This window comes from Physeter macrocephalus, chromosome 13 (genome assembly GCF_002837175.3).
Source record: "Physeter macrocephalus isolate SW-GA chromosome 13, ASM283717v5, whole genome shotgun sequence".
NCBI lineage: Eukaryota > Metazoa > Chordata > Mammalia > Artiodactyla > Physeteridae > Physeter > Physeter macrocephalus.
In genome coordinates, this window is record NC_041226.1 from 18,691,003 (window position 1) to 18,702,914 (window position 11,912).

The 11,912-nt window shown below is 44.6% G+C and overlaps 1 protein-coding gene and 1 non-coding gene across 9 annotated transcripts in view; one reads left to right on the forward strand and one right to left on the reverse strand.

The window, feature by feature from the left end:
• Window positions 1–11,912, forward strand: part of RCBTB1 (RCC1 and BTB domain containing protein 1) — a 66,171-nt gene that overhangs the window by 28,464 nt on the left and 25,795 nt on the right. For 4 of the 8 annotated variants that reach the window (XM_028497701.2, XM_028497705.2, XM_028497706.2 and 1 more), the window contains exons 2-4: window positions 2,952–3,027; window positions 3,143–3,312; window positions 4,079–4,229. In XM_028497701.2, the coding sequence (XP_028353502.1) occupies window positions 3,187–3,312; window positions 4,079–4,229 (277 nt within the window). In that variant the 5' untranslated portion in view covers window positions 2,952–3,027; window positions 3,143–3,186. The remainder of the gene's footprint in view (window positions 1–2,951; window positions 3,028–3,142; window positions 3,313–4,078; window positions 4,230–11,912) is intronic. The other 4 variants (XM_028497702.2, XM_007105265.4, XM_028497703.2 and 1 more) reach the window with 3 other exon arrangements.
• Window positions 6,797–6,903, reverse strand: LOC112065428 (U6 spliceosomal RNA). Its single transcript, XR_002892029.1, has one exon. It is a non-coding gene; the product is annotated as a U6 spliceosomal RNA (small nuclear RNA).

Genomic DNA, 11,912 nt, shown 5'->3' on the forward strand with positions numbered 1-11,912 from the left:
CACGAACCCGCGTCCCCTGCATCGGCAGGCGGACTCTCAACCACTGTGCCACCAGGGAAGCCCCTTTGATACAGGTTTTGATACAGTTCATATTCTAGGAAAATAGGCATCTGGATTTTCTTGGAATTTATCTCCCTGCTTATAGATATACACATTGTTTCATTTCTTATGTTTTCCCCCTCTGTTGGTTTTTTTTAATAAATTTATTTTATTTATTTATTTTTGGCTGCATTGGGTCTTCATTGCTGCGCGCGGGCTTTCATTAGTTGCGGAGAGCGGGGACTACTCTCCGTTGTGGTGCGCGGGCTTCTCATTGCGGTGGTTTCTCTTGCTGGGGAGCACGGGCTGTAGGCGCACGGGCTTCAGTCATTGTGTCCCGCGGGCTCAGTAGTTGTGGCTTGCAGTCTCTAGAGCGCAGGCTCAGTAGTTGTGGTGCACGGGCTTCGTTGCTCTGCAGCATGTGGGATCTTCTCAGACCAGGGCTCGAACCCGTGTCCCCTGTATTGGCAGGCAGATTCTGAATCACTGTACCACCAGGGAAGCCCTGGGGGGCATCTTTTCTATTACTTCTAAAAACATTTAAGACAATCTTCTTACCATACAAAGAACATTTATAAATCAAGAACAAAGAAAAGAATGACAGTCCAGTAGGAAAAATAGGGACTTTATGTAAAAGAATGGCACCTGGACTCTTAATCACATGAGACGGAGAGGTGAAGGGTACACATGCTGGCTCCGGGTGCCATGGCTTCATGTCCCGAATCTGCCACTTACTAGTTTGAGCAAACTCTTAAAAGTCTCTTTACCTCCATTTCCTTGTCTGTAAAATGAGGATTAAATGAATTAATAAATGTAAAGTACTTGGAACAGTGCTTGGCACATAATACTCAAGAAGCGTTAGCTGTTATCGTTGCTAATATGACTGTGATTATTTTTAAAGACTTATCCCAACCTCACTCATAAGAGAAATTAAAGTTTAAACAAAACTGAGACACCGTGATAATACACTGTGAGCAAGGATGCAGGAGAAAGGGGCTGCCAGCATGGATGGTTCTTTTATGTATTGTTACTACTTTAGTAGAGGACAATTTGAAATAGCTATTAAAGGTAAAACAGCTATTAGACTTGGACTCTGCAATTCCATTTTTAGGAATTTATCTGAGAAACATATATTAAAAAGACATGTATATAATGTATGTAAACAGTATTTTCAGTATTGTTCATGTTAGCAACAGACTGGAAGTGACTTAAATGTCTCCCAGTAGAAACAGGTAAGCTGTTAAATCGATGTAACGGCATGCTCTGCAGAACCATTGAAAAGAAATGAAGTAATTCTTATATGTGCTAATGGGAATGATTTCAAAGATGTACTGTTAAGTGGTGGGGGGGAGCTTTCCACACACTCTCACATATAATGCTATGTCAGTCTACACTGTGGAAGGAATTAGAATCAACTGTTTCAGTGGTTTCCTTTGAGGAGCAGGTTGGGGAGGGATGGTAGAGAGACTTACTTTCCTCTATCCTTTTGTACCATTTGAAACAAATTTTGAACATGTTTTAGTGTTTACCCTCCCCGAAGTCCTTTATCTCTTCCCACCAATACACACACACACACACACACGCACGCACGCACACACACGCACACACACACACACACGCACGTACACACATACATACACATTCATGCACACTCGCACGCACGCACACACACGCACACACACACACACACGCACGTACACACATACATACACATTCATGCACACTTCTCAGAACATTCAAATGTTAGTCCAGGAGTCTGGCTATGCAGTGATAGGGACCAGCCTGTCCTGATGGTGTTTAATGCTTATTGAATATGCGCTGTGATCCTTGGGGTATTGCAAGCATCTGATCCTTGTCATCCAAGCTGGTGCTGATGTATAAAACCTCCCTCGGTGGTGGAAACTGAGGCCCTGGCTAAGTAAGCCCAAGCCCCAGGGATCTCTTCTATAGGTGCTGTTGGAGGTTCTGGGGTCAGAAAGACCTTGGCTCGCTTGGCTATTTTTAGAGGTCTGAAAAGAGGGTGGGCGGGAAGGAACTTCATGAGTTTCGTAGCTCATTAGGAAACCCTGGTTGTGTTTATCAACTGCTTGGTTCTATTTCGGTTTCCAGAGGTGAGAGCCAGAATGGAAACTCACTTGGCATGATAGGTTTTGTGCTTTGTGCAGCCCCCTGGACTTTCTAGAAATACTTTTTAACTCATGAAGAATTGGAGCTATGACCAGGATTCTTTGTGTAAAACTTCTTAAACAGATCAAATTTAGAGTTTTATGGAAATTTATACATATCTCTACTTTTTATAGGGTGCTCTTTAAGCTAATTGCTACTTGCATGAAGTCTGTAGTCATCAACTGACACCAAGATGAGGGTGAATTCTCTTACCCTTGTTCATATACCTTTTCTCCGTGTGAAATGAAATATACATGTATATATGTGGTCATATAAATTAGGAATAGAACATAATACTTTCTTTTATGTTTTCATCCAGTAAATCTTAGGCTACTGCTTCTTAATGTTTTTGCCACTCCAGGCTATCTGAGGCATGTCCCATTTCTATCATTAAACAGTGGCTCAGTGTGGCAGTGATTTTCTGCAAGGGATGAGGGTCTTTCAGGGCATCCTGTGGGTGGTAGTGGGAGAGTGGGGAGGTAGAAATAATGATTCTGATTTTTATAACACACACTCCTAGTTGAGAATTAACTGCCTTAGACAAATGTGTATTGTAACCTTTAACTTTATCTCAGTACCCTGGAGGGGAAAATACCTGACAAGACCTTGGTTTCATCTAGTTGGCATGTCTTCTCTCCATTGTCTGCTGTCAGGTTGCACATAAACATGTATGTGACAGATGAGCACTGACTTGTAAGTGGGCAAGACACACAGTTGGTTCTAGCAGGCTGTTCCTCCCGTTACAGGAAAAGGCACAGGTTTGAAGGTAGAGGAAGGATTGGACACGTTGCTGGGGCAAGTGAGCGATCTATTTAACCAAAAGTAGGTGGTTTATTGTGAAATTAGCTTTTGTTTCCTTTTATTAACATTGTCTTTTTTTGTTTTAGTTTAGTGGTTATTTAATTTTTTATTTTGGAATTTTTTTTGTTTGTTGCAGCAGAGATGTCGGCTTATTTTTAGGAATTACTGGAAACCAGAGTCATGGTGGATGTAGGAAAGTGGCCAGTCTTCACTCTGCTCTCACCTCAAGAAATTGCATCTATTCGGAAAGCTTGTGTCTTCGGCACCTCAGCCAACGAAGCACTGTATGTTACTGACAATGACGAGGTAAGCATCTCTCAAATCCCGGGGCTTAATTTTAGGGCTTATTTTGGGGTTGAGCTTTAAAGTGTGCAATGTAAAGACTGAGAAAAAGGGGGGCATAAAGAGAGCCTAAAATCCAAAAAGATGATTATCTTTGATAGAATTTGTCTTTTCTTTCAGTTTCTTGATTTAATACTCCTCATCCCTACTACTCTTTGAGTTTCATAGTATAGCCAAATATTCTAAAACTTTAGTCAGCAGAGGTTGAATGTTTCTTTTTTTAAATAGATTTTATTTATTTATTTATTTATTTATTTATTATTTATTGGCTGCATTGAGTCTTCCGTTGCTGTGCGCGGGCTTTGTCTAGTTGCCGCGAGCGGGAGCTACTCTTCATTGCAGTGCGAGGGCTTCTCGTCGCGGTGGCTTCTCTTGTTGCCAAGCACGTGCTCTAGGTGCGCAGGCTTTAGTAGTTGTGGCACATGGGCTTCAGTAGTTGTAGCTCGTGGGCTCTAGAACGCAGGCTCGGTAGTTGTGGCGCACAGGCTTGGTTGCTCCGCAGCATGTGGGATCTTCCTGGACCAGGGCTCGAACCCGTGTCCTCTGCATTGGTAGGCGGATTCTTAACCACTGCACCACCAGTGAAGCCCTGAATGTTTCTTAACAACCATGTCAGTCTCTTCCTAGCTACTGAGCTGTCAAACTGAGTTTTAGTGTGTCTTATATTGAGTGGAGAAGGGACCCTTTGTGTAACTGTAGGCCAAGTGACTCAGAACTATTTGTTTCCCAGGTCTTTGTATTTGGACTGAACTACAGTAACTGTCTAGGAACCGGAGATAACCAGAGTACACTTGTACCCAAAAAGTTGGAAGCCTTATGTGGAAAGAAGATTAAGAGCCTTAGTTATGGGAGTGGACCACATGTTCTTCTCAGCACCGAAGGTAAAGTGGGAATAAGTCCAGCTTCTGTTTGTGGGAAATCGAGCAGTTAATTCTAAGCTAAGGGGCGGTGGGTTTATATCAGATATTGGATTTTGAATGATTTGTTTCTTAATTTCTGCGCCGAAGTACACAAAACAGGTAAAAGTTAAACACTTCAGGCTCCCTCTGGAACAGCCATAGGATGACTTGGAATTTAAGCAAACTTTTGAGGTTTTCGACAACTTATGTAAAGTTGTGGAAGACGAACTATAGCAGATGAAGTAGTCCTTCAGCCTAATTTTTCAGTGAATTGTTGTAGCAAGGCAACATCCAGGTTTTACTTGCTACTTTTTTTTTTTTTTTTGGCTGCGTTGGATCTTTGTTGCGGTGCACGGGCTTCTCATTGCAGTGGCTTCTCTTGTTGGGGAGCACGGGCCCTAGGCACGCGGGCTTTAGTATTTGTGGCTCACGGGCTCCAGAGCGCAGGCTTAGTAGTTGTGGCGCACGGACTTAGTTGCTCCGCGGCATGTGGGATCTTCCCGGACCAGGGCGTGAACCCATGTCCCCTGCATTGGCAGGCGGATTCTTAACCACTGCGCCACCAGGGGAGCCCACTTGGTACATTTTTAAAAACACAGGTAGTACTGGTTTTCCTTGTGTGAGTCTTGAATTCAAGAAATCTCAGTTCTTTCCTTGGCATTTGTGTGGGTGCCATATGGAAAGAATGTGGGGTAGATTCTTCTTTTCCTCTGTGCCTCCCCAAGATCACCAGAGGGGCCTCTGCATTCTTCCTTGGTGATATATCTGTACTGTGGGCACCCAGAGCTCTCTGAAAATCTGTCATATATAACCCAGCTCCTTCCCTTTATGTTTTAGGCGCATTAGTTCTTGCTCTCTAGCTTTTTGTTGGGTAAACTGTAGGGCGCACGTGGGAGCGTTTGCTTCTGTGCCTTTCTGTCTCTAGCCTGGGGAATCACAGCTTCCTCGGATGTTACCGTGGGTCTTGGTATTGAGCTTTTTAACAGCCTTTAACTTCCATGTGAATCCACTCCCAAGTTCTCCACATCTTTCTCAGGCTGTGAGATCCAGATGTGAGCATGATTGTCTGGTAAGAGTGTAACTGGTGTGGAGTATAATGAGGTGATTATCCTGCCTCTGCATTGTGTAATCATGCCTTCTGGCATCACACGGGCTCTTTTCGAGCAGTTGCTTCCTTGCTGACTGGTTCAGCTTGTCATCCATTGTGACCTGATGATTTAATGTTTTCCTAACACATGTTAATTTTAATGAGGCATTGATTTCTGACCATAAAATACTGAAGCGGTTTTTTTGGAGCAAACATACTGAAACACACGCATTCGGATCCTTGGTTTTCTTCAAAGTGGTGACCTTGGGAAACTATGACTTTTCTTCTGGAATTATTTTCAGAGTCCAGATCCTACAGTTTTAACTATCTTGAATGTTACAATTAAGATATAAATAAGCATAAAACAAATATAAATAACTGGTTTTCTTGTGGGAATAGTCTTTTTGTTTTTAATTCAGTTTTGATTGTTATAATACATTTAATACAACATACGTATGATACATGATGTATAGGATGTTTGATGTATGTATGATACATATATTTGTGTGTATTTTATAAGTATTACAAATAGTCACATAGTTTAAAAACAATTTAACACTTTAAACCATCAAATAGTATATGGATTTTAGTAGAAAACAGGACTCTGTCTCACTCCTCCTTACTCTTAGAAACTGCTCTTCAGGTGGAATTTTTAACTCCTTCAGGTGTTTTTTTCCCTGGTATTTAGTCTCATATTTTTAAATTAACATGCTTATACTGCTATTTCTGAATTTTTTAATTTTAGATATTATCCTTTGACTTTTTGTAACAGCAGGTAGAATTTAGCTCTCTTTCTCCTACCTTCCCTCACCTTATTGCGTCACTATAGGGATATCACCATTTTGGTTAAATCAGTATTCAGTGTTCACGTTACTAGGACTCGATAAGTATTATTTATAGCTGAGCCATCTCCTTTCTTATACAACTGTTTGTTTTCCTGGGCTTACTTGTTTGTCATAAATGTATGCTGGAACTCTTTTATAGCGCAGTATTTTTTTTTTTAACATCTTTATTGGAGTATAATTGCTTTACAATGTTGTGTTAGTTTCTGCTGTATAACAAAGTGAATCAGCTATATGTATACATATATCCCCATATCGCCTTCCTCTTGCGTCTCCCTCTCACCCTCCCTATCCGACCCCTCTAGGTGGTCACAAAGCATTTAGCTGATCTCCCCGTGCTATGCTGCAGCTTCCCACTAGCTATCTGTTTTACATTTGGTAGTGTATGTATGTCCATGCCATTCTCTCATTTTGTCCCAGCTTACCCTTCCCCCTCCCCATGTCCTCAAGTCCATTCTGTACATCTGTGTCTTTATTCCTGTCCTGCCCCTGGGTTCTTCAGAACTTTTTTTTTTTTTTAGATTCCATATATATGTGTTAGCATACGGTATTTGTTTGTTTTTCTCTTTCTGACTTACTTCACTCTGTATGACAGACTCTAGGTCCATCCACCTCACTACAAAAATATGGAACTCTTCACAAATTTGCGTGTCATCCTTGCGCAGGGGACATACTAATCTTCTCTGTATCGTTCCAATTTTAGTATATGTGCTGCCAAAGCAAGCACCAGTATTTTCTTTTTAATTTTATTTATTTTATTTTTGGCTGTGTTGGGTCTCCGTTGCTGTGTGTGGGGTTTCTCTAGTTGCAGTGAGCGGAGGCTACTCTTCGTTGCAGTGCCTGGGCTTCTCATCGTGGTGGCTTCTCTTGTTGCGGAGCACAGGCTCTAGGCGCGTGGGCTTCAGTAGTTGTGGCACGTGGGCTCAGTTGTGGCGCGCGGGCTCTAGAGCGCAGGCTCAGTAGTTGTGGTGCACGGGCTTAGTTGCTCCACGGCATGTGGGATCTTCCCAGACCAGGGCTCGAACCCGTGTCCCCTGGGTTTGCAGGCGGATTCTTAATCACTGCGCCACCAGGGAAGTCCCTATAGCACGGTATTGCTTCTGGGCACCTCTGAGCATATCTGTACATCTCCGGAGTGCTCTTTCCCCCTACTCCAGCCTGGACTGGTCACTCTAGGCTGTTGCACAGCCGTCAGCCTAAAACTTCATTTCACCGTCATCCTCAGATGTCCTTTCTTTGTTCTTTCTGGATCCTTTGTCCTTTCTGGATCCCCTATTTTTTGTGTCCTGTGTCTTCCTCCTTGGATTATACCCTCATTTGGGTGAAACACATCCCTAGTAGCTTCCCAAGGAAGCAGGTGTGAGAGAAGTCTTTGAGACACTGTCTTAAAATGCCTTTATTTTACCCATGCCATTGATCAGTGATTTGTCTGAGCAAAAATTTTAAAAAAGGTACAGTATTTTCTGTTCCAGTCCTTTAACACTATTTTGAGCATTTGCCTCTACTACCTGGTATGCAAAGCTCAGTCCAGAGTAAAGGATCTCTTCCTGTTAGGACCCCATGTATAGCCCCTGAGGCTACTGGCATTGCTCCAGTGTAATCCCCTTGCTAGCTCTGTGCGGGGCCTTCGTTTTCCCCATAGCCATCTGCAGTCCCTGGCTCTCTTATTGGCATTTTGTGCCTCTCAAGGTGCAAGAGAAATATGTCTAGGTTCAACCCACCTCTGCATTGCTGCAGCCCCACCGTGCCCCTTCATTCCATGGACCCAGCTGGCCACCTCAAGGGAGTGCACCACATGGTCCACTTGGTGGTTCCAGTCACCTTCTCGTGATGGGCGTCAACATGGCCTACTTTAACGTGCCTCTTAAATTCCCAGAGTGATTCCATAGGGCCATGCCCCATGTGGGCATCCCTTTAACAGTCTAGTTTCCATTGCTCATCTACCTGACCATACAGCCAGGCTATTGGCTATAGCCCACGAGTTGGTAAAGACCCAAACGTACGGGTTTTCACCATTGCTTAATTCTTCCATCACTGCTCGGAAAACAGCCTGCAGTTCAGCCCACTGCACTGATTTATTCTTGACTCCTTCAGTCAGTCTTGCCATCCACTGGTCTTAATGTGGGCACTCTCCAAATGGAATATTGTCCATTCACCTTGGAACTGTGTCTGTAAAGCAGGCGGCTCTTTGTTGTTCAGTTAGAGCTTCACAGGGCACGTCCACAAGGCAGTGGGTTCCAGCAGCTCCTCAGGCAGCTCCAAAGTCAGTCCTAGATGAAAAGAGGCTCCCTGCTCACACCTGCCTGCATTCCCCCAGCAGCACGCTCCCCTGTAAACCATTTCTGTTTTATTATGACACTCTTCGGGGCACTGCCTTTCTTATTAGAGGGCTTCTCCGACACCACCCAAGATGTTATGGGCATCTCAGGTCTCATGATTATTTTATGTCCTTCACTCATTGAGACAGTCTCAATTAATGCCCAGGCTACTAATTTTCTCTCAAATGGTGTGTTCCAGACAGCGGCATCTGGGAATTTTCTGGTCTAAAATCCCAGTGGTCACTGCTGGGAGGTGCTCCCGGGTTTGCCATAAGCTCCTGTTGCAGAGTGCAGGTGGCAGATACCCTCAGAATCATATCTGATGGGGCCGTAAAGCCCCATAAGCATTGGGAGAGCTGCCGCCCTCTGCTAATTCAGACACGGGCTGCTCTTGCTCGGGTCCCCACTCAGATACAGCTGTCTTTCGGGTAATCTTATAGATGGGAGCTAGCATTGTTTCCAGATGTGGAATATGTATTCTCCAAATGCCAGATAAACCACCCAAATGCTGGCTTGCTGCTGCTTCTTTGGTCCTAGGGGTGGGTAGCGACAGCAGTTTAGTTTAGCCTCCTGTGGAATGTTCTTCGTGGCTTCGGCAGGTTATTCCTAAGAATTTTACTGTTTGGGTAGGCCCTGGGACCTTTGTGGGATTTATTAACCAGCCCCAGTGGGTCATGTGTGTCACCATGGCACGCACATCACTCCTTGCCTGCTCTTCAGTTTCCGACATTATCATAATGTCATCAGTATAGTGTATGACTGCACTTGAGACCTGTGTCAGGTCCAGATCCCTTCTGACCAAATTGTGACAGTAAGCCTGTGAGTTCAGATAACCCCGTGACGACACAGTAAAACTGAACTGGGATCCTTCCCACATGAAGGCAAACTGCTGCTGGCTTTTTTCTGAGATTGAGAAGGACGCATGTGCAAGGTCAGCCCCTGGGTTCCAGCTTCTGCTGGCCTGCTGCATCTTCTTTGAGGCTGAAACCACGCCCGGAACTGCTGAGGCTGTAGGCGGGACAGCTTTATTTACGCCTCCATAGCCTACTGTTAACCCCCAGGAACCACCTGCCTTTTCCACAGGCCTCACAGGGCTACCGTACGGTGAGCGCATTGGTACCAGTGTTCCAGCTTTAATTAAAATGGTGAGCTCTTTCTGTCCACGAGGTGTTCTGTATTTAAGTTAAGCACCTGTGCGGGCTCAGGCAGTTCCAGTGGTTCCCATCTAGGGCCCAGTAAAACCGGCCTGAGGGCAGATTTACATGCCTTCTGTTTTGCAATGTTAGGTTGGGGAAGCAGTCCCCAGTCCGATGTAATATCCATCCCAAGACTACATTCAGGTAAGGGGGATGCGTCCACGTCACACAGAATCTGTTCCAAAACTCCAGTTTTCATTCAGACTTTCGCTTGAGTCCCATCAACTGTTACCTATCTGTATCCCCCATTCTAACCTTAGCTGTTACGACTTCACCAACAAGTTTTGGAAGCACAGTGCGTTGGGGTCCCGTATCAGGAAAGTTTCCTCTCCTTCCCCTGGCTGTTTCACCCACACATGTGCTTATGCCCTTGGGTGCCTTGCTGGGGGTCGGGCCAGAAGATCCTGGCCTTTAGGTCAATCTTTATCTTGATTAATCTTCCTTACCATTGCCCCAGGGCATTCCTGGTCAATTTTCTTACCTTAATCTTTACCTTCTGGCTTTTTAACGCCTTCCAAGCTGGGATAAATAGAGCGGACTTGTTTGGGGCCCTTTAATTTTAGAGACCAACATGGGGTCCCATTGGTTCACCAGTCTCTGGTCGTGCTGCAGCCACACCTTGGTTTCAACTGCATCAGCGTCCGATTTATTCATCCCACTTTGTAACAACCGTTTGAAGACTTTCACTCTGCTGGGGTGAATCCCTTGATTCTCCCCTTTGTCTTTCCCTATTTTCATAATTAAAGTTCTTAGTAAGGCCCCTATGGGGAAGTTGAGATAGCAAATTAGATAAGGTGTCTCAAACTGTCTGATTTTGTAGCAGTAAAGTTACATGAGGTGCCCATGTAACAGGGACCCCCTTAATCACAGCATTTACCATAATCTGGGTAACGGGTGTATTCAGTGGGTGAATATCCCAGTCATCATAAAGCCAGTCCCACATGGCTTGCATACGAAGCATCTCAGCTGCTTCATCTGGGGTGTTCCATCTGGCATTAATAGGGGGAGTTGGGAAATCCCTCTTATCAGGATAAACAGACTTTACAGTGGCTTTTATCCAGTCCACTAACCCGGCTGTCTCCTTGGGAATAACCTCCTGAGTGTCTGGATCATGTACAGCCACCTGCGATTGTTCAGTAGAGAGCAGTGGGTCCTGCATCAACCCAGACATGCTCTTCCACTCTGCAGCCTTCAAAATCGAAGACACAGCCCTTAAATGAGTCACACTCACAACCCATTTCAGTAAAGGTTCCTCAGGAAGCTGATGGTGCAGTTCCTCAAAGTGAGCCAGTTCCTTCACGCTATATCCCTCGCTTTTAGTTGTTTCTTGTTTTTGCCCTTCTCCTATGGTAACTATTTTCTTGGCAACCCAGAGGTACTAGAAGTACTTTCTGTTGCATAATTTTTCCCTTTCTAGGCAGCTTTGAGGCTAATGGCTGGAGCTCAGATTGACCCAAATCTGAGCTTGAATCAGCATCAAGGCCAAGCACTTTCTTTTATTTTTATTTTGGCTCTTACATATGAAATAAGCGGGGAATTGTGTATTTATTTATTTGGCTGTGCTGGGTCTTAGTTGCGGCACGCAGGAGCTCCGTTGCTGCATGTGGGATCTTTGTTGCGGCACATGGGATCTAATTCCCTGACCAGGGATCAAACCCAGGCCCCCTGCATTGGGAGCGTGGAGTCTTAGCTACTGGACCACCAGGGAAGTCCCAGAAATTGTTTATTTAGTGTGCTTCTTCTTATTTTGTATTTCCTTATATATCCATTGAGCCAACTCCTTGAGAGTTGCATCTACTCCCATTTCTAAACGGCATTGGTAACTTTTACTTTTAGTAACTGATTGCACCACAGCTGCAGTTTCATACCATGGTGACTAGATAGCCATCTAGGAATCAAAGGTTCCTCATTCCTTGCCCTTTTATCCTTTGTCTTCAAAAACCGTGTGTCTGTGAGCCAGGGCTGTTCTTGCAAATCCTGTTTCTGACATCAACTGAATAGAGAGTTCCTGGACCCAGTTCGTGTGTGTGTGTGTGTGTGTGTGTGTGTGTGTGTGTGTGTGTAGAAGTAATTCTCGGGTGCCAGCATGGTGTCCAAGAATCAACACAATTCTTTTTTTTTTTTTTTTTTGTGGTATGCGGGCCTCTCCCTGCTGTGGCCCCTCTCGTTGCGCAGCACAGGCTCCAGACACGCAGGCTCAGCGGCCATGGCTCACGGGCCCG